Raw genomic sequence first — 23,009 nt, forward strand, 5'->3', positions numbered from 1 at the left:
CTTACCTAATATTTTTTTGTCTTTTGTGAAATACAAATCAGCAATAAAAAGGTATAAATATGCAAGATTATGGGCAGAAGCAAGAATAAATCTCAGAATAATTATGCTGAATAAAACCATCCAGACAAAAGAGCACATAGATATATTTCATACTTTAAATTCCATCAGGGGCAAAACGAATCTTTAGTGACAGAATGAGTATCAATGATTGCTTGGAGTTGGAAGAGAGATCCTGGGATTGAAGATAAGAGGAAACTTTCCGATATGGTGGATGTTTTCTACCTTGATTGTAATGCTGGTATGCACTTATGTACATAGACTATTAAAACTATACTTTTAAATATGAGTAACCTATTATATATATTTATCAATTCATGCATTTTAAATGTCATGTTTTCCTAGTTACTTAGATAGCAAGAAGTTTGGTGTTCTTAACACTTGTCTCAATTCCAGAGACACCCATAGATGCACTAGCCCAGGGTAGCTCACACACTTCCACCTAGTGGTTTCCAAAAGCAAAACCACAGAATTTTTAATTGAGCATTTGACCCTATAATTACCAGCCATAATTGTTGTGAAGGACTTCTTATATGTGATTTACTTCGACAGTTGATTATTGAGCAGCTGATATACTGTGTTTGTATTATGTTAGGTGTTTGTATTATGTATAGGGAACATTTTTTTTTAAATGGGAAATTTGTCCTTAACTTATAAATAACTTATATTCTATGTTTTAATTTTTTATACTAACTTACTGTGATTTGGGATATACGTCCTCATTTCATTAATGTTACGCACAATATCACTAAAAAACCCTCAGATTACCATTAAAATTACCTGAAAATTACCATAAAAATAACTTGAACAATACCCTAGACCTTTCAGGGAAGTTATTAGTTTTGGAAAAGAAATTAAGGACTTGAGACACCACATACATGCCCTCTCTAATCCATCTGAGCAGTGGAAGGAGGGGTACCAGGATACCAGGCATCTGGGGGATGGTGTCGGAATCGGGGTGTGTGCATAGCAGAAGAGGAACGTGCAGTTGGGTGAGTGCTGAGGGCAGCAGCAGAGCTGAGACTGGAGTGGCTGAAGCTCATGAGGAAGGCTGATGGTGACAAAAAGGATTAAAAAGGACTAAGAGAGGGAATACTAATACCAGTTGCTGTCTAATTGATTCCAATTCATGGCAGCCAATACGTGTCAGAGTAGAGCATGCCAATGTAGGTGTTTTGATTGTTGTGTTTTAAAAGAATATATTTTATATTTTTTGTTCTTATTGAGAATATACAAAGCAGAAATATGCACCAACTTTCTATATGCACATTTCAGTGACACTGATTACATTCTTCCAAGCTGTGCACGATTCTCACTCTGCCTTTCTGAGGCTTTCTCCCCCCATTAACATGAACTCACTGCCACCTTGCTGGTAGTTGTGATTATGATCCATTAGCCATATCTTAAAACATTGTAATACTTATTAAGGAATGGGGTTTTTTTACTAATTATGTTAAGTTATTGTTTGGTTTTTAAGAAAATTTTAATTGAGGGATACAGTTTTTTGTCCTGATGTATATAAGGTCAACTATGATTGTGGAAACTACTTAGACCAGGAGGCTGTTATGTAAACACATCAAGGGAACCCTGCATGGCTTAAAATTAGAAAAGGTGTGCCTCAGGGTTGTATCCTTCATCCAAACTTACTTAATCTGTATGTTTAGCAAACTATTCAAGAAGTTGGACTTTATGAAAAAGAATGTGGCTTCAGGAACAAAGGAGACTCATCAATAACCTTCATTATACAGAAAAACACAACCTTGCTTGCTGAAAGTGAGGAGGACTTGAAGCACTTGATGCACAAGGTTAAACACTGCAGCCTTCAATATGGTTTGCATTTCAACATAACAAAGACAAAAATCCTTGCAACTGGACCAATAGCAGCATCATGATGGATAGAGAAAGAACAGAGACTGTCAACAATTTCCTCTTACTTGGATCTACAATCAATGCATTTGGTAACAGCAGTCAGGAGGAGATCAGGAGACAAATTGCACTGGGAAAGTCCGTAGTCAGCAACCTCTCCAAACTATTGAGGAATAATGATGTCAGTTTGAGGACTAATATTTGCCTGATTAAGGCCATGGTCTTTTTAGTCACTTGCTATGTATGCATGTGAAAGCTGGAAAATTAATAAAGATGCCAGAAGACGAATTGATTCCTCTGAAATATGTTACTGGAGAATAGTGCTGAAGATCCCATGGACTGACAAATAAACAAACAGCTATGCTTGGAGAAGGTGCAGCCAGAGTTCTCTTTGAAGATAAAGATGATGAAGTTTTATGTCACATACTTTAGACATGTTGTTAGGAGAGGCTATCACTTGGAGGGGAACTTCATGCTTGGCAAAATGGAGGTGTGGTTAAAGAAGGAAGCCCCTCAATCAGGCCAGTTGACGTGGGCCTGTGATAATGAGCTCCAGTGTGTCGGGAATTATGAGGATGGCACGGGATAGGACAGTGTTCAGGTTGGTTGTTCAGAGGACCACAATGAGTCATACTCGACAACACCTAACAGAAAATAATAAGCAGCAACAAAAATTGAGAGGCTGTGCTGGTATAGTCCCTTGTGAGATACACTTTAACCAAGAGGCTGGACAGCTCTGCACTTGGGGTTTGCATCCACCAGTGGATCTCAGTGCACCCGAGTGCTCCTTGGAGGCAGGAATGGAGACCTTTCATCTCACATACTTTGGGCATACCATTAGGAAGACCATTTTTTTGGAAAGGGACATCATGATTGGAAAGGTCAGAAAGAAAGAGAAAGACCCTCTACAGGATAAATTGATACAGTCACCACAGCTATGTGATCAAGAAATGGTGAAGATAACAGAGGATAGGGCAAGGTTAAATTCTATATTGTTCATAGGATCTATGCTCAGTTCTATGACACCTAACAACACCACATGGCAATGAATGGAAGAAATTTTGTTCATGGAAGTAATTTTTCCATTGTATCCTCCTATTCCTGACTCTTCCCCATGTTGCTCTGGTCACATAGCTGTTATTGTTGTTGTTGTTAAGTGCCCCAGAGTCACAGGTGACCCATAGTGACCCTATAAAGGAGAGTCCTTGACGCTTGGGTGCCTTTCATCCTCTCTCCAGGTTCATAGGGTTGCCAGAGGCAAGCTATTATGGAAGTGGATGCCACTCCTCCTTCCGAGCTTGTTTCAATCAGGGAGCTCCACCCCACTCTCTGTCTGCATTGGGTAGCCAACCATTAATGCATTTGACACATCAGTGTCACAGTGCTCAGCCTCACAGCAACCAAAAGTGACCGTGGTACAACAACTTGTACACCAGGGCTATACGACCTAGAGGAATGTATGAACAAAAACAATGAAAGACTGCCCCGAGGGCCACAGGCCTGAGGGCCCTTTTGGGCTTGAAGCCCCCTGCTGCCTTAAACCCTAGGCCAAGCCTGGCTTGCCTGGCTCCTGGAGGCAGAGTAGTTCTTCATGTCCCAAAACTGCCACAACACCCGCACACACAGCACCATGCTCCTGGTCACATAGAGACCAGGGGTTTTTTTTGCCTTGCATGGCCACTTTCAAGCTTCTAAGACTTCAGCCACTATGCAACAAACTAGGAGGTAGAACAGAAGCTGTAAAAATATAATTAACCAATGAACTGGAATGTCTCAGGAAATCATGACCAAGGATTTCCAGTCATTCATTGTTGTACTTTCTCCCTTCCCACCCCCTCCCCCGAAATCACTCTTCTTGGAAAGAAAAACTCTTTCATTGTTATTCAATCCCTCCCCCTAAGTTCATTCCACTATGTAGTCTTCATTCTGGACTTCTGTAATGACAAGAATATCCATTCATCTATCTCTTTTAAATAGATCTCTCCCTCATAAGTTTCAATGCAATATACATCATTCATCCCCTCTTTCACTGTCTTCCCTCAACCTCTATGTCCACCTGTTTTATAACAGTGGCTCTATGCATGCAATATTTGTCCTTTCATAACTGAGATATTTCACTCAGCATAATTTCCTCCAGGGTCCTCCATTTTGCATAATATTTCATGAGTTCCTTGTTTTTCAATGCTGCATGGTACTCCACCGTGTGAATATACCAGAGCTTCTCTATCCACTCATTTGTTGATGGGCACTTGGGTTGTTTCCAGCTCTTTGCTATTGTGAACAAAGCCGCAATAAACATGGGTGTGCATATATCTGCTTGGATGGTTAAGATGTTTGTTTTAACAGTTCCCAGTACTTCTCTTTCTTGTCATTGTTGTAAATATATGACAGAACAGAAGTTGCCAATTCAACTTTTTACAGGTGTGCAGCTTATTGTCAGCAATTACATTAATCAGCTGTGTAAACATCAGTCCTTATATACATTATCAATAGGATTTTTTCATCTCCATAAACCAAACCTCAGTACTTCATAAACAATAGTGCATCCTTTCTTTCTCCCCCTTACCCCCTGGTAACCACTAAGAAAATGGGTCTCTGTACTTTTTTTTTTAAATTTTTTTTCCGATCAAGTCTCAACTTTATTGAAATCATACAGAGATTATATAGGAGCACGAATGAGGGGAGTGGAAAGGAGTAGGATTACTTAGCAGGGCGTTCCTGTCCTCCCAGGGTGGGGTAAACTGAAACACAATGGGGGGAGTGGAAAGAAGAAGTAAGGTTGGGTGTTCCCAGGTCTCTGTACATTTTATGTTCTCTTTTTATATTCTTCAAAATCCATTCATTCATGCTGAACCTGCATCTCAAGACTTCATTTCACATGTAGTCTGAGTCCATTTGGGTTTTTTTGGTTGTTGTTTTGTTTTTTTGGTTTTTTTAGTCCATTTGGTTTAAAATAGCGGTTATTTGGAAGCCGTTCACCACATCTTTCTTTGGCAGATCCTTTCTGGTAAACTTTGACTTCCAACTTTTTAGTTAGCAGCTAAGTTAAGCTAACCCTTTATACTACTCAGGAGCCTGAGAGAAGAGAAGAGATGTTGTTGTTATGTATTGTCTACTTGGAGCTGACTCATAGCCGAGCATCCAGTGATTTGCAGAGGTTTTAGATCACCTGGAAGAAGATTGTCCATCTTTTTCCTGAGAAGCAACTGCTGGATTTGAACTGCCTGCGTTTGTCTTGGCAATGTATCTCCTGTAACCACTTGGCCACCAGAACTCCCTGAGAAAGTCAGAAGGTCAACTGTTACCTTGTCCTCTTCCGTCCACTGTTCTAGTGCTTGTGACTGATGAAGACTGCCCTGGAGTGGGTGGAAAGGGATGAGAACATCCATGGAAGCTTCTTGAGCTCCTTCTTTCACTTCTGAATCCAGCTTGAATAATCCCCTATAGATTTACTGCTCGCACTGTTTTAAAATTGTCTTCAGCAAGATTTTGCTTGTATGTGATACTGATGATATTATTCCATAATCCCTATATTCTGTTGGATCACCTTTTTAAAATAAGCACAAATATTAATGTCTTCTAGTTGGTTGGCCAGGTAGCTATCTTCCAAATTTCTTGGTATTGATAAATAATCACTTCCAACACTGCACCTGTTTGTTGGAACAGTTGACTCCCACCAGAATGATGAAGTTATTTGGGATTTGACTTTGTAGATCATAACACATTATGGCTAACATTGAGAAGGATGAGAATCTCAAAACACTTAATTGTGCCCATGTGAAACCTATATTTGAACCAAGAAGCTGTTGTCTTTACAGAACAAAGTAGCACCATTGTTGTTGTTGTTGTGTTGCCATCAAGTCACCTGAAAGTCATAGCAATCCTTTGCACTAGAGCTCTGACTCCAGCCCTATCCAGCGGTGACTCCAGCACACCTACCCACATTACCCCAGTTAATGTGTCAATCCATCTCATTCTGGTCTTCCTCTCCTGTGCTGTCCCTTCATCCTTCCAAGCATGACATCCTTTTCCTGGACCAGTGAGTCTCCTGGACTGGCCCTTTCTGTCAACATTCCCAAGGTATGTGAAACAGAGATTCAAAATCCTTGCCTCCAAAGGAGAAACTTGGTTTCACCTTCTCCAAGTCAGACCTGTTTGTTCTCAGGGCTCTCCATGGTATGTTCAATACTTGTCTACAGCAAAACAACATGAAGACATCAATTTTTCTTCTGTCATCCTTAGTCATCGTCCAGATCTCTGCTGCATAGCAAGTAATTGTGAAGACTAGGGCCTGGCACACCTTTATCTCTTGACTGACATGGTTTAAAATTAGTAAGGTATGCATCAGAGTTGTATCTTTTCTCTGTATGTGTTCAATTTGTGTGCTGAGCAAATCGTTTGAGAAGCTGGACTCTATAAAGAAGAAGGAAGGTGGCATCAAGATAAAATGAAGACTCATCAACCACCTGAGACCAGATGATCTGTGGGAGGATATTAAGGGTATAATCCAGGAAAAGTGCAAATGGTCATTACAAAGACAGAAGAGGAAGAAAAGACCAAAATGGATGTTAGAGGAGACTCTGAATATTGTACTGGTGCACAGAGAAGCCAAAGCAGAAGGAAGAATTCAAGATACTAAAGAGCTGAATAGAAGATTTCAAAAGGCAGCACGGGATAACAAAGTAAAATGTTACAATGACATGTGCAAGGAGTTGGAGTCAGAAAATCAAAAGGACCGAACTCACTCAGCATTTCTTAAACTCAAGGAACTGAAGAACAAATTCAAACCTTGAGTTGCTATAATCAAGGATGCTTTAGGAAGAATATTAAATGATCCAGGAAGTATCAAAAGAAGATAAAAAGAATATACTGAGTCACTGTAACAAAAGGAATTGGCAGACATAGAAGAATTTCATGAAACAACATGAGCAAAAGCCTATGGTGATGAAGAAGTTCAGGCTGCTTTGAGGGAAATAGCAAAAAATAAGGTCCTAGGAATAGATGGTATGCCAATTGACATACAGATTAGTTACAAGTAAATAAAGGAAGATATTAATAAAAATACTCTGTTTAAAGGTGGTATACCAAAAATAATGTCATTTTCTTTTTTCTACCTTTTCCAGAAATTCTCATGATACATGCTGTTGTTATATGCCATCTAGTCACCTGCTACTTATAGCAACAAAGCCTAAACCCTGCTCTATCTTGTGCCAACCTTACTGTCTCTGATACACCTACCCCCATTACCCCAGTTACTGAATCATTCCATCTCATGGAGGTTCTTCTTCTCTTGCTCTGTCCCTTCACCTTCCCAAGCATGACATCCCTCTCCAAGGACTGATCACACCTTGCAATATGTCCAAAGTATGTAAGATGGAGCTTCATAATCTTTGCCTCCAAGGAGCATCCTGGTTTCACCCTCTCCATGATAAATCTGTTTGTTCTTTTAGCAGTCCATGGTATATTTAATACTCTTCTCCGTCACCACACCTCAGAGCATCAATTCTCCTATCATCCCTAGTCATTATTCAGTTTTTTTATGCATAGCACATAATTGCAAATACCATGGCTTGGATCAGGCCCATCTTAATCTTTGGACTGGCATTGTTACTTCTTCAGTACTCTGGAGAGGTCTCTGACAGCAGACTTTCCAAATGTGGTTCGTCTTCTGATTTCCTGGTGGCTGGCACCAAGAGCATTGATTGTGGAGTTGAGCAAGGTGTAATTGTTAACAATCTCAATCTTTGCACTGTTTATCATGATGTTGCTGGTTGGCCCAGTGGTGAGAATCTTTCTTTTCTTGATGTTGAGCTTCAATCCATATTGAAGGCTGCAGTCCTTGACCTTTTGAAGCAAGCGCTTTAGGTCCTCCTCAGTTTTAACAAGGTTGTATCATCTACATATTGCAGGTTGTTGATAAGTCTTCCTCCAATCCTGATACCCAGCTTCCCAGATGATCTGTTCAGCATATAGATTCATATATTTATGTAAAACAGTAATAGTGTTTTTAAAAGTCTTTTTATATGTTTATCGAGAGAATTACTTTTAAGCAAACAATTACATGTTCCCCCCCACACCCCGCTAATGTTGTAAGTGGTTGCATTTGATATCCAAATCGTTCTTTGTCTTTCCTAGGTCATCCTGAAATTTTTCCTCTAGTATTAAGTACCAAGACCCAGGAGATATTTAACTGCCGAATAAATGAAGATATCACAGATGAAAAACCTTATAAACTTATCAAAAAAGAAGATATTATCGAGGACTTGAACAACAGAGCTGCAGTATCTGATTTCTACCCAGTAAAAAAAGTTATCTTGGTAAATATAATGTTTCTCTTTTTCAGTTTTACCTCAAAATGTTCCTTTTCCCCAATATTTAATAGCATAAACTGGAATGAGTGCTGAAATTCAAATCTGATATTACCCATTATTGTGTCCATGTTGCTTTTAGAATTCAGTTTTTGATGATCCTCAGTGAATAGTAAAGTCCCATCAAGGATGATTATGTAAGGGAGCTCTGGTGGCCTAATGGTAAGAAGTTGCACTACAATCCCAGAGGTACACAGTTAGAATCCACCAGATCCTCTGCTGGAGAAGGAAGGGCAATCTCCTCCTGTACCAGTCAGATCCAATTTGACAATACACACACACACACACACACACACACACACAAATAATTTTTTAAAAAGTTTTTTTAAATAAAAATGGTTATGTAATCCCACACCCCAAAATTTAGCTCATCAATGCCTAGTTTTAACTAGAAAGAACTCGAGTGTCTGTCAACAGATGAATGACTAGTCTTTGGTGTGGACATCACCAACCATCCAGGCTCACACACAGCCATACAGCTATTCAAAGTGGCTTGGTTACACAATTTATGGTTTTGTATTCTGTCTCTTTATTCAATGGTTTCATTCCGTTTTCTCCATTCAGTATTTAAAGAATTTCTTTGTCTTTTCTTTATGAACTCGTGGTTCCAGAATTATTATCTCTGTGTTGTCTTTGTTTTATGATGCCTTTATTGAAGAGGATCTGGACTACTACCTATCTAGTCTGCCATCTTACTCGGAATTCTTCTATTGTGTTTTAAGAGCTTTTTCAGTTAATAAAATGATTTTTGGATTTGAGGTTATTAATAGTGTTGTTCAGTGGTAGAATCCTTCATTTCCATGGAGAAAATCTGGGTTCAGCTCCCACCCAGGGCTCCTCACACATAGTTACCACCAATATTCAGTGGAAGCTTATAGATTGCTGTGATGTTCAACACACTTCAGCAGAAATTCCAAAGTAAGATGGAGTAGGAAGGAAGGTTTGGTGATTTTATTTTACATCTCAGACAATGAAAACTTGACTGAGGATGAAGATAGGATTTGCAGCTAGTCATGGGGATGGGTCAGAACCAGGTAGCTCTTCATTCCATGAGTCCAGGTACAAACCTGACAGCAACTAACAATGCGATCTCAATAGCCATAAAATAGCAGTATGGTTATATTACGTATTTTATTTCTATTAGAGAAATCTCAATTTTATGTGTCAGTATCTGACCAAACTGAATGTCCATTGCATTAACCTTTTCTTTTGATTATATTCTTGTAGGAATATCCTGGACCTGAGATTCTGCTTGTTTATGACAAAGACTTTAAATATGGACTTAACTTTTATATCATTGGAACTGAAGAGGGGAAAGAAAACTATTTCAATGTAAGTGTTATTCCCAAACTCATGCAAGTTATTGACTATCAGGAGCAAACTGTGTTCGTGGAGGAGTCCTCTATTTGGTTATGACTTTTGTCTTTGTTTATTTACATGGGGCCCAGGTCATGATACCTGGAGTAGATTAGCAGTAAATGTGGGATGAATTAAATCAGCTTTCTCAGGGAAGCGTATGCTGTTGTTATTGTTAGGTGCCATCAAGTTAGCTCCGGCTCACTGCGACCCTAACAACAAATGAAATACAAGAAAATATAGAACACAATGAAATCCAGCCCAATCCTGCATCATCCTCACAATATCTGATGTGCTTAAGCCTATTATTGGAGCCAGTGTTTCTATCTGTATCATTAGGGAGAGGGTGTCTTTCTCTTTTTTAATAATCCTCTAGTTTACCAAACATGATGCCTTTCTCCAGGGACTGGAACCTCTTGATAACAAGCCTGAAGTGTGTGGAATAAACCTACACCATCTTTATCTTCAAGAGGCATCTGGCTTCCCCACTTCCATATTTGTTTGCTTTTTTGGTAATCTGTGCCAAATTCATGATATATTCAATGTTCTTGCCAATACCACGATTCAAAGACATCAATTCTTATGTCTTCTTTATTCATTGTCCAACTTTTACATACAAGCAAAGCAATGAAAAATACTGACTTAGGTCAGGTACACCTTAATCTCTAAACTGAAATTGTTCCTCTTGAGCACTTTGAAAAGCCTGAATGTCTCGTAGAGGCAAGGATAGTGAGACTTCATCTCATACCTTTTGTGTATATTGTCTAGAGGAGGCCAGACTCCTCAAAAGACACCATATTTGGAAAAGTAGAGGGTCAGAGAAAGAGATGATGACTCTCAACAAAGTAGAATGACGGAACAGATGCAGTAATAGTCTTAAACATGGTGGAGACTGTGAAGGTGGTGTGTGGCTGGGCAGAAGAATTTCCTTCTGTTGTACATAAAGTCCCTATGAACTGGAGCTGATTCCACAGCCCCAAACAACAGCATATTAGTAAAGATGTAAAATTACAGTAAATAGGTTTTTTTTATTATATATTCCCCTTTTTTTCTTCTTCCATATTTTCTTCATTTCTTCTCTTCATGTCCTTAATATGTCTTTATTCTTTATTTAATTCACTTAGTTTCTTACTCATCATTCAAAAGCGTAAATCAACAACAAGAAAAACAAATAAGTAAAATACTTAATGGCCTTATGTAAAGATAAAGTTTACTACAAATTGTATAATGTAGCTATAACTTAAATTTGACCATATGCTTTTGAATGCTATTTTTTTTTATTCTAGGCCCCAGAAGTGCCTGAAGAACAAGAAGAATATAAAGAAGGTGATATTGAAGATAAGCATATTTATAAACCACCGGTCTCTAAACCATGGGTTTCTTTGGGCAGTGAAAAAGAAATTGATGATGAATCAGTTAAAGAATCTAAAAGACAGGTCAGAGACTTAAATCTTATCTCCTCACATATACCTACCCACCTTAAATTATTCTTAAGGGTTTCACAATGTTGTTGTTGTTATGTGCTGTTGAGTCACTTATGACACATAGCGACCATATGTACAACAGCTCTGAACCCTGCTCTAACCTGAGTCAACCTCATTGTATCTGACACATCTACTCCCATTACCCCAGTCACTGAGTCAATCCATCTCATCCAGGATCTTCTTTTCTTGTGCTGTCCCTCCACCCTCCCAAGCATGATATCCAAGGATTGGTCCCTCCTTGCAACACGTCCAAAGTAAGTGAGACAGAGCTTAAGAATCTTTGCCTCCAAGGAGCAGCCTGGTTATTTTAGAATATATGTCTGCTATGAGATATGGTTCTATTTGATAGATGAATGAGCATCTTTATGGTTTGATTCCCAAGGTGCCCCTGAGAGAAAGATTGGTGAGCCACTAATTTATGATGAAAGTGCCACATGCAAGATTAGGGAAGGCAGCAAGGCAGGGAAAGGGAGGATGACCTGCAAGGGCAGAAGGTTCAGTGAAAGTCCAACAGGGGGCACACGTCTGTCTGAACTAGCAAGGGAACTCTGGATTATAAATTACATTTCATAGCAACCCTGAGTTAAGGTAAAGGAACAGGGCCTACATGTACCAACTGGTCACTGGTCAAGACATAAACGACCTATTTTTGCAGCTGTTTGTAGGCAAAGTGTTTCCTATTATCCTACTTGTTGTTTTTGCTATCTACAACAATGTCAGTCTGGAGACTAAGGTGCGCCTGATCCATGCATGCCATGGTCTTCACAATTAGATGCTATGCATCAGAAAGCTGGATAACAGTTACTAGGGATGATAGAAGGAGAATTGACACCTTTGAGCTTTGGTACTGGAGAAGAGTATTGACTATACTGTGAACTGTTACGAGGACAAACAGGTTCAACCTTGAGGGGGTGAAACCAGCCTGCTCCTTGGAGTAAAGCATTCTGAAGTTTTGTCTGACATACTTTGGGCATATTGAAAGGCAGGACCAGTCCGTGGAGAGGAATATTATACTTGGGAGGCTGGAAGAACAGTGCAGGAAGGGAAGACCCTCAATGAGATGGATTGACTCAGTGATTGGAGTAATGGGGGGTAGATGTGTCGGAGACGGTGAGGTTGCCTCAGGATAGAGCAGGATTCAGAGCTGCTGTATATGGGGTCGCTATAATTCACAGACTACTGGATGACCTCTAGAAGACCCCATAGTCATTTTTCAGAGGCTGGAAATTGCATGGAGGAGATTGCCCTTCCTTCTCCAGTGGAGCAGCTGGTGGATTCAAACCATGTCCCTTTAGGATTGCAATACAGGTTCTTACCACTAGGCCACCAGAGCTCCCCAGGGCATCCTCCAAAGAGGAGCAGCATTGTCATCTATTGATATCCAAAGCCCCTGCAGGTGAAGTTGTTGTTGCTGTTAGGTGCCATCAAGTCGACTACTCTCATAGCAACCCTGTAACACCAGATCTGAACCTCGCCCTATCCTGCACCATCCTCATCACCTCTGAGCTGCCCTAGCCCGTTGTTACAGTCACTCCAGCTCATTGAGGGTCTTCCTTTCTTTTGCTTACTCCCCACCTTTCCAAGCATACTGTTCCTCTCCAAGGAACAGCGTCTCTTAACAGTATGCCCAAAGTATGTGACATGAAGTGTCACCATCCTTGCCTACATGGAACAACCTGGTTGTACTTTCTCCAAGACACATACGTGCTTTTTCTTTTGGCCACCCATGGGATATGCAGCACTCTGCTCCAACCCCATCACTCAAAGACAGTGCTGCTTCATTGTCATCCTGAGTCATCGTCCAGTTTTCAGATGCAGAGGAGGTAAAGTGCACATGGAGAGTGTGCTAGGGCATCTGAGCTGAGCACTAACTTTGTCTAGCACACATCCATTTTCCTCCTGGATGTAACTACGTTACCCTTACTGTTTATGTGTGTTTCAGATTACATATATGATATCTCGGAAACGAAGAGAATTTGGAGCACCAATTAAGTTTAGTGACTATGATGCTTCCAGTGTGAAAGACACCTATATTGAATGCACAGCCTACCAAGATAAAAACTTCACTGTTAAACAGCTTGAGAAAGATGTTGCCCTGCTAGCTGTCCCCAAAGTCAGCGATATAAGTACTCAGACAAAATGGTAAGTGTACAGGGGGCTGACATCATTTGAAAGCCAATTATAGTAAAACCTACAAACTTCTGTGACTCTACTGAGAGATCTTTAGAATAAATGGAAATCTACTGACAATAATAACTTAAAACTCTACAGAGTAGTTCAGTTCTCTTAGAATAATACAATTACCTCTTCATTTTCTTTTTTCTTAATATGGCCCAAAACAACCCACCTGAGTGAGTGTTTTTAAAAGAATATTATCTTACTTCATTGCCTAAATCTTTTTATTATATCTCCATCATTTACAGAAATATATCTATACCCCTTAGGATAACATACAAGGTCATCCTTCTATGACTCAACATTGACTAACTCTCCAGGCTACTAACATTTGTGAAATGTACTCAGTATTCTAACCAAATGAACAACTTCTAACTCCCAGTCAATTTGTTCTTCCACATCTTCCTGCCTTTGCATTTATCTATGTTAATCCTTCTCATAAAATGCCCTTCGTAAGGATACGAAAGACTTGCTGCAGAACATCAAGGCCTTCAATATAACTTACATCTCAACATTAAGAAAACAAATATCATCACCACAGGACCAACAGTCAACATTATGATAGGTGCAAAAGTATTGAAGCTGTCAATATTTCATCTTGCTTGGGTCAACAATTAACACCCTTGGTACCAGCAATCGGGAAATCAGGAGACAAGGACAAGACGGCTGTCAGGGACTTTTCCAAAATACTGAAGAGCAATGATCTCAATTTGAAGACTCAAGTGCACCTAATTTGGGCCATAGTGTTTTCAATCACTTGATATGCATCTGAGAGTTAGGCAGTGACTAAGAATAACAGATAATTGATGCCTTTGAGTTGTGGTGTTGGAGAAGAGTACTGAATTATCCCATAGACTGTCAAAAAAGAACAGACATATACATCTTGGGGAAAAATGCAGCAGAGTGCTCCTTGGAGGCTAAGATGGCAAAGCTTTATCTTCCATACTTTGTACATGTAACTGTTGTTGTTACGTGCCGTCGAGTCGCTTGCGACTCATAGCGACCCTATGTACAACAGCCCTAAACTCTGCTCTGTCCTGTGCAATTCGCACTCTCTCTGACACACCCATCCAATTACCCGTCACTGAATCAATCCACCTCATAGAGGGCCTTCCCCTCCTGTGCTGTCCCTGCATCCTCCCAAGCATGATGTCCTTCTCTAAGGATCGATCTCTCCTTATAACATGCTCAAAGTATGTTAAACAGAGCTTCAGAATCCTTGCCTCCAAGAAGCCACCCAGTTTAACCCTTTCCAGGATGAATCTGTTTGTTTTCCTAGTAATCCATGGTACTCTCAATACTCTTCTCCAGCACCACAGCTCAAAGGCATCAATTCTCTTTCTGTCCTCCTTGGTCATTGTCCAACTCTCTGATGCATAACAAGTGATTGCAAAGACCATGGCCTGTATCAGACACACCTTAGTCTCCAGAGAGACACCATTGCTCTTCAGTACTTTGGAGAGGTCCCTAACAGCAGATTTTCACATTGCAATGCGCCTTTTAATTTTCTGGCTACTGGTACCAAGAGTGTTGACAGTGGAGCCAAGCAAACTAAAGCTTTGAACAATCTCAATCTCTTCACCATCCATCCTGATGCTGCCAATTGGTCCAGTGGTGAGAATCTTTGTCTTCTTGACATTCAGCCTCAATCCATATTGGAGGCTGCAGTCCTTGATCCTCTGCAGCAAGCACTTCAGGTCCTCCTCAGTTCCTGCCAGAAGTCCAGGCTGGGTTTAGAAGGTGTTGTGGTAATAGGGATATTTTAGCTAATGTTAGATGGATCTTAGCTGAAAGCAGGGAATACCAGAGGAATGTCTATCTGTGTTTCATTGACTATGCAAAGGCATTTGACTGTGTGGATCATAACAAACTGTGGCTGATTGTGAGAAGAATGGGAATCCCAGAACACTTGATCGTTCTAATGCGAAACCTATACTTGGACCAAGAGACAGTCGTCAGAACAGAGCAAGGGAACACTGCATGGTTCAAAATTGGGAAGGGCGTATGCCAGGGATGCATCCTATCTCCATACCTTTTCAACCTGTATGCAGAACAGATTATCCAGGAGACTGGGCTCTATGAGGAGAAATGTGGGGTAAAGATTGGTGGAAGATCTATCAACAGTCTGCATTATGCAGATGACATCTGTAACTAGGCGAGGCTATTTCTTAGAAAGTGACAAAATGCTTGGAAAGATGGTCAGTGAAAAAGAGGAAAACCCCCAGTGAGATGGGTTGGCACAAGAGTTTAGCAGTAGGTTCTAGTGTGTCAGAGATGATGAGACTGGCACAGGATAGAGCAGGGTTCATGTTGACTGTTCAGAGGCTGGTACAGGTTAGAGCAGGGTTCACGTTAACTGTTCAGAGGCTGGAACAGGATAGAGCAGGGTTCACGTTGACTGTTCAGAGGCTGGTACAGGATAGAGCAGGGTTCACATTGACTGTTCAGAGGATTGCTAAGAGTCATACTTGACAGCAACTCAACGATAACAACCTTGGCTACCTGGATCAAGTTCAGTGCTTTTTTCTTCTGCAAAAATGACTTGGAATCACCACATAGAGTTGACTACTTCTGGATTCCATCTTTTGGATTCCTCCAAAGTCTTAGCAGATTTTATCATAGGACTCTTTCATAACCCACATTGTACTCTATCTGTTTTCCCCTAGAGCCAGAATAATTGAGGACAAAAATCATGCCATTTTCTTTTTTTAAGGTAAAAAAGTAATAATAGAGTTGTTAGAAAGCTACATCCCAAAATGATAGGCCTCCCTCCTTGAAAGGAAATATGGAGGAGAGGCAGTGTGCTAGTAAGGTGAGGCTCTATTTATAGCCTCTTTCTCTGGGTGGGATTTTGAAGCTGAAATCTGGGTCAATGAGACAATGCCATGGAGTGTTCAAAGTTTAGTGGGTGGTTCTTACCCTGGTCCCTGTTCTCTGACATCATTCATGCGCCCAAAGTGTCCACTACTTCTGACATCACTCATGCACCTATAGCTCTAATTCTATGCATGTCAACATTAGCTTCCTGGTTCTGCTAGCTCAAATTTTCTAAGCATAAACTTCTATCTCTTAACTTCTTGGTTCTAATCCTAACATTCCCCCTTGGAGAGATCAGCCCCTAAAATCTTTGAGGATTTTGTGTGATGACCACTCTTAACTGCTTCATGCTGAGATTGGGCATCGTCCTGTCTCCAAGGGCTCTGAATCTCTTCATGGCCCTACTTGTATGGTTCCCTAAATGCTCTGGCTACTATGCCAAGTGAGTTGACAGGCCGAGGGTTAGGAGGCAGGGTTGAGTAAGATGGTACCCTTGTAGAGCCATCTGTTTAATGTAGAACACTTGGAGCCTGAAAGACACAAACTTCATTGGGTTAAACAAGCAAGGTTCAAAAATTAGCAGCAGACAAATTATTACTGGCCGTATGAAGAGGAATAACCAACAGGCTTAATTCCAGATTTATAACTAAGAACTTTAAGAATTAAGCGCTGACCGATTAAGTGGTCACAAACCATGTCATTTTCATACATAGTTCTTAACTAAAATTTATCCAATGTACTAATTATTATGAAATGCTAAGGAACATTTTGTGAACTTAAGCTAGCTTTGAATATTGCATAAAGACATATCAGATAAGTCATGCATTTTGGGGGGATTTAAAATAATTTTTAGATTTACAGATAATAAATCATGAATTTTTAATTCAATTTCTAGACACATAACAGTAAGGAAAACATCCCAGATGAGGGAGTGAAAGACCTGAACAGTTCAAGGGAGTAGGCAGGAGGGTTAGTGTTGAATCATAAGGAAATTGCCTGTATAGGATGGAGGAAGTCATAGAAAGTAGTAGAAAAGGGACAGAGAAGTAATTTCTCTGTGGTAGATGGTAAGGGACTTTGCCAAGCTTTAAAGCAAGGGAGAGGGAGGGTGAACAGACTTTGGAAATAAGAGTATGAATTGGAGAGCAAAGAATTGAGAGCCTAGAGATGAGAAGCTTGCTTGGTACAAGCCTGGTAGAATTAGGCCAGGAAAATGTTGACAGTAAGATGTCTATGATAAGATGATAGAAGTAACAAATTATATAAGTGAGAAATAAAACAGACTTAATGAAAATCAGTATTCATTGTCTCTGTTCTCTAGAATAACAAGAATGACCATATTTTATGGATAAAATTTACATAGAAAAATAATATCCTAACATTAATATCTCCAAGCAAACCTTTGAACTGTAGTAACCTATATTTTCTTTCATCGGATCTAATTTTTTCTTTTCTTTTTTTTTGGTATTCAGTCTTCTGTTTTGTATTATGTTTTATATATTAGGACTTATCCCAAAAATGCTACCACCCAATATTATCCAAGAGAATTCTCAGAAGAGGAAAAAGAGACACTCAGCCAATCAAAACCTTTAGCTGATTTCCTTAACAACGTGTGTGTCAGGTAAAAATTGAATTTTAGATACATAAAATGTGCATGTTTCCTTATAATAACAAACTATTTTTTAATACAGTGTCAAGATAGAAACTGCAGAGATAATTATCATCGTATGGCATGATCTTTCTGCATTCTTGAGCTTCTCTTTCCTAAGCATAATGTGAATATCTACAAGATGAATGTGGGAGGATGTTTCTCTCTCTCTCTCTCTCTCTCTCTCTCTCTCTCTCTCTCTCTCTTTCTCTCTCTCTCGTGTCAAATCAGATCTGACTGATACAGGAGGTGATTGTCCCTCCTTCTCCAGCAAAGGATCTGGTGGATTCGAACCACGTACCTCTGGGGTTGCAGTGCAGCTTCTTGCCACTAGGCCACCAGAGCTCACCAGGAAGATGTTTTTCTAATTGTAAGTTAGCAATTATTTTGTAGGTGGTATAGTTTCTTTTATTCGTGTGTCCTCTTCCATGTAAGCTTAGGTAACTCATCACTGACTTTCATAGGATGACAAGAATGAAGATACTGTGAATGTCGAGAATGACCGTACTGCTACTGCTGCTGCATGATGATAAGAATTTATCAGAATAGCATCATTATAAATGGCAGCCTGAACCCAATCCAGATACACGTGTGTGTATTTCACTGTTATTACCCAGCTTATGTCACCCTCACTGCCTCTGAGAGATGTTTTTAAGGCTCTTGTGCACTAGTGTGAAGACCCTCACAGAGCCATGGTACTTCTAAACTAGAGGAAGAGCTTGACAAAGTTTCATCAAGTTGATAGCAGAGTTTAGAGAGGTAGAATCAATGGTATACTAGTGTGCCTAATATTTGTTGTTCGTTTTTACTTTTTTCCCCCCAAAATTAAATTTAGTGGTTAAGTTTATAACACTGTGACACTGATGTGTCAAATGCGATAATGATTACCCATGGTGAACAGTGTTTGGTGGAGCTCCCCGATTAAAACAAGTTTAAGCAGGAGTGGCATCCACTTCCGAAATAGCTTGCCTCTGGAAACCCTATGAACCCGGAGAAAGGATGAAAAGTCACACAAGTGTTCAGGTCTTTTTGCTCGTAGGATCATTATGAGTTGTCTACGACTCAACAGCACTTAACAACAAGGCCAAGTTAAGCTTTTTAAAAAAATGTATTTCTTTTTAAGAAAACATCATTAATGCTTTTTGACTGGATTAAATGTGCAGAAAATTCCAGCAACTCTATAAAGTTCAGGGAGCTCTGGTGACCTACTGGGTAAGCAGTTGCTCTGTCAACCAGGAGGCAAGCAGTTCTAATCCACCAGCTGCTCCGTTGTGGATTAGATAGGCAATGGCCTACCATGTCATATACAGCCTCTGAAAACCCACAGGAAAATTATCTGTAAGCTCATTCCAACTCAATGGTATATAATAACTAAAGTTCACTATGTTTAGGGAGAATGAAGAGAATTGTGTTAATGATTGAGTGAGAGTGCATTATTTATTGTTCATTTGGTAAAGGTGTCTCCATTCCCCCCCACCACATGTGCAATTAAAAAGGAACAAGGAAACCTACTGTTTGTTTCTTTCCCCCATTGCATATCACTCCTTTATTACACTTCTTTGAAAAAAAATTTTAGTATAGTTATGTTCAAATGGAGTGCTGGGCCCCTGTACCAGGACCCAGAAACTGGAACACACTGAAAACACTGTGAAGACACGTTTGGACATGGTTTGTAGGCATCTCTTTGTTGCTAATAGTAAGACAGGGGAAGGATTCTACAATATTCAGCCTGATGGACTCCAACCCTCAAGGGATCAAGGAGCTGTCCCACAGGGCGAGAAGATGTTTTCTGATGACAGCACTTACACACATTCAGGGTTGAATCCCAGCCTTCTGGAGCCAGCTCCTCTGGGGTCAGGAAGGAAAGACTATTTTTTTAAATATTTTTTCTTATTAATTTTAATGAAATTTTACAGAGACTTTGGATTTCCATTCATTCATTCATTGTTGCACTTTTCTCCCTGCCCATCCCCCCAATTCCCTCTTCTCTTTGAAAAGTACAAGAAAAATTCTTTCATTGTTATACAATCCCTCCCCCCAGGTCCACTCCACTGTACAGCCTTCATTCTGGACTCCTGTCATAACAATAATACCTAATCATATATCCCTTTTAAGCAGTTCTCATCTGTTTCAATGCAGTATACATTTATCCCCTCTTTCTCAGTCTCTCCCCAACTCCAATGTCAGTCCTCTTTTATAACAGTGACATTATGCAGTATTTGTCTTTTTGTGACTGAGATATTTCACTCAGCATAATGTCCTCCAAGGTCACTCATTTTGTATAATATTTCATGAGGTCCTTGTTTTTCAACGCAGCATAGAATTCCATTGTGTTAATATGCCAGAGCTTCTCTATCCATTCGTTTGTTGATGGGCTCTTGGGTTGCTTCCAACTCTTTGCTATTGTAAACAAAGCCACAGTAAAAATAGGTGTGCGTATATCTGCTTGGGTAGCAGTTATGTTTCATCAGGGTATATTCCCAGTAGAGGAATTCCTGGGTCAAATGGGATTTCTATTTGCAACTTTTTGAGAAAGCGCCATACCACCTTCCACAGTGGTTGTACCATTTTACACTCCCACCAACAATGAGTAAGAGTTCCAGTTCCTCCACAACCTCACCAGCATTTATTGTTTGTTGTTCTATTAAATTTTGCTATTCTTACTAGAGTGAGATGATATCTCATTGCTGTTTTGATTTGCATCTCTCAGAGCTAGGGATTTTGAACATTTCTTCATGTGTTTGTTTGCTATCTGAATGTCTTCCTTGTTGAAGTGTCTGTTCATATCCTGTGCCCATTTTTCAGTTAGGTTGTTTATCTTGTTGCAGTGCGGAGAGGAAAGACTTTTATCACTACTTGGGTTATATTCATCTTCCACTGGAATGACTAGAGTGCCCTGAGTGACATGACCTTACTACAGAATAGAACAGGACACAGTCCTGGCAACAGGAATAGGCTCTCTTTCTTTCCTTTATTAGTCATACCTCACAGTGGTAACCTATCCCCTACTCACATAGGTCCTTCGTAAACAAACTACTAGCAAAAATCCTAGAGTCACTGTCTCTCTTGAATGTTGTCCAGCATCTTCCCTATGCCCAGACCTGAGGACTGTGGCTCAGAAGTGCCATTCTAACTAGACTATAAGAAGAGAGTGTGCAGGAGGGGCAAGAAGGGGGAGGGGTGCCTAAGACAAAACAGCTGAAATGGAGCCACACTCACACACTCACACCCATCCGCAGCTACAACTAAAGATGCCTATGCCTGTGTATATATAGGGCCAGTGTAACTTAGGCAGGGGAGAAGTGTGGAGGAATGGGATGGACAAGGGAACGTGTGCCTTAGGGTAGCAACCTGCCTGCTTGGCTTCACTACTTGACCTTGCCCTGAACATCCACAGCTTCCTTGGTTTTGCTGACCATCTCTTCTGTCTACCAGGAACTGCATAGGCTCAATGGGTATCAAGTCCTTGTCCCATTCATAGACACTGGGAATGATCTGTTCTGTATATAGATTGAAAAGGTTTGGATACAAAAGACATCCTTGATGCACTCCTTTCCTTGGATCCTCATACATGCTGTACAATAATGGTCTTATACAGTATTTGTCTTTATGAGACTAGTTAGTTCACTCAGCATAATGCTCGCCAGTCCCATGTTAGGTAGTAATTTACAAAATCGTTGTTACTGCGTGCTGCATAATATTCCGTTATGTGAATGTACCATAATTTCTCAAGCCATTCCATTGTGGTTGGACATTTGGTCAGTTTCCATGTTCTTGCAATGGTGAATAACGCTGCTATCAACATTGGTGTACAAATCTCTGTCTGTGCCTCAGTTCTCATTTTCTCAGGATATATTCCCAAGCAGTGGAATAGCTGGGTCATAAGGAATTTCAATGTTCAGCTTTTTGAGAAAGCGCCCAACTGCCTTCCAGAGTGGTTGTACCATTTTACAATCCCAGCAACAGTGTATGTCAGTTCCAGTCTCTCCACATTCTCTCCAACATTTATTACTTGCACTCCTGTTAAACTTTGACATTGTGATTTTGATTTGCATCACTTTTATTGCCAGTGATTTTGAGCATTTTTTCATGTGTCTATTGGCCATCTGAATCTTTTCCTTGGCAAAAAGTCTTTCTATGTCTTTTGCTCATTTTATAATTGGGTTATCAGTCTTTTTAAAAAATTTTTTAAATTTCACTATAAGACTCCTCTGAGATGGTATTGCCAATAGGTAGTATTTTTTTTTCTCCCTGTTGGAAAAAGTTTTTTATGTGCACAAGGTTTTAATCTTTAGAAGGTCCCATTCATTAATTGTATTCAGTTCAGATTGTACATTACTCGCTGTATTTGGCAGTCTCTTTATACTGTAGACTAGGGTTTCTAAGCTTTATCCCAGTTTGTCCCTTATGAACTTCATGGTTTGGGGCTTTAATCCCAAGTCTCTGGTCAACCTTGATTGATTTTAGTGTATGGTGTGATATATGGATCCTGTTTCAGCTTTCTGCAGGTATCAGTCCAGTTTTTACCAGAACCATTTGTTGAAGAGGTTGTCATTTCCCCATGTGATAGGTTTTATTTCCTTATCAAATATAAGTTAATCATAGATAGCTGGTCTGTTTCTGGGTTCTCAATTCTGTTCCATTGGTTTATGTGCCTGTCATTGTACCAGTATCATACTGTTTTGGTTACTACTGCTGTGTTGTAGGTTTTGAGGTCAGAGAGTGCTATGCCTTCCACTTCATTTTTGTTTTCAGAAGTGTTTTATTTATTCAGGGTCTCTTTCCTCTCCAAATAAACTTGATACTTTCCCTTTTGATCTCCTTGAAAAATCAATTAGGTATCTGTATTGGGTTTGCATTGAATATGTAGATTGCTTTTGGCGTGATTGTCATTTTTACAATATTGAGTCTTCCTATCCATGAACAGGACATATTTTTCCATTTCTTTAGGTCTTTTATTATGTCTTAGTAAAACGTTCTGTAGTTTTCCTTGTGTAGGTATTTTGTATTTCTAATAAGATTCACTCCCAAGTATCTCAACTTGTGGTTGGCTATTGTAAATGAAATGTGTGAGGAGCTAGAGTCAGAAAATCACAAGGGCAGAACTCATTCAGCATTTCTTAAGCTCAAGGAACTGAAGGACAAATTCAAACCTCGAGTTGCTATAATCAAGGATGCTTTAGGCAGAATGTTAAATGATCCAGGAGGTATCAAAAGAAGATGGAAGGAATATACTGA

The 23,009-nt window shown here is 39.9% G+C and overlaps 1 protein-coding gene across 1 annotated transcript in view; it reads left to right on the forward strand.

Annotated features, from left to right (window-relative positions):
* The first annotated feature begins 264 nt into the window (after positions 1-264).
* Positions 265-23,009, forward strand: part of WDR63 (WD repeat domain 63) — a 103,253-nt gene continuing 80,508 nt past the window's right edge. The window contains exons 1-6 of the mRNA XM_006898379.1: positions 265-298; positions 8,059-8,240; positions 9,519-9,623; positions 10,934-11,083; positions 13,074-13,273; positions 17,628-17,733. Of these exons, the coding sequence (XP_006898441.1) occupies positions 265-298; positions 8,059-8,240; positions 9,519-9,623; positions 10,934-11,083; positions 13,074-13,273; positions 17,628-17,733 (777 nt within the window). The remainder of the gene's footprint in view (positions 299-8,058; positions 8,241-9,518; positions 9,624-10,933; positions 11,084-13,073; positions 13,274-17,627; positions 17,734-23,009) is intronic.

Source organism: Elephantulus edwardii, unplaced genomic scaffold (assembly GCF_000299155.1).
Source record: "Elephantulus edwardii isolate Elephantulus edwardi_28Jun2011 unplaced genomic scaffold, EleEdw1.0 scaffold00227, whole genome shotgun sequence".
Classification (NCBI taxonomy): Eukaryota; Metazoa; Chordata; class Mammalia; order Macroscelidea; family Macroscelididae; genus Elephantulus; species Elephantulus edwardii.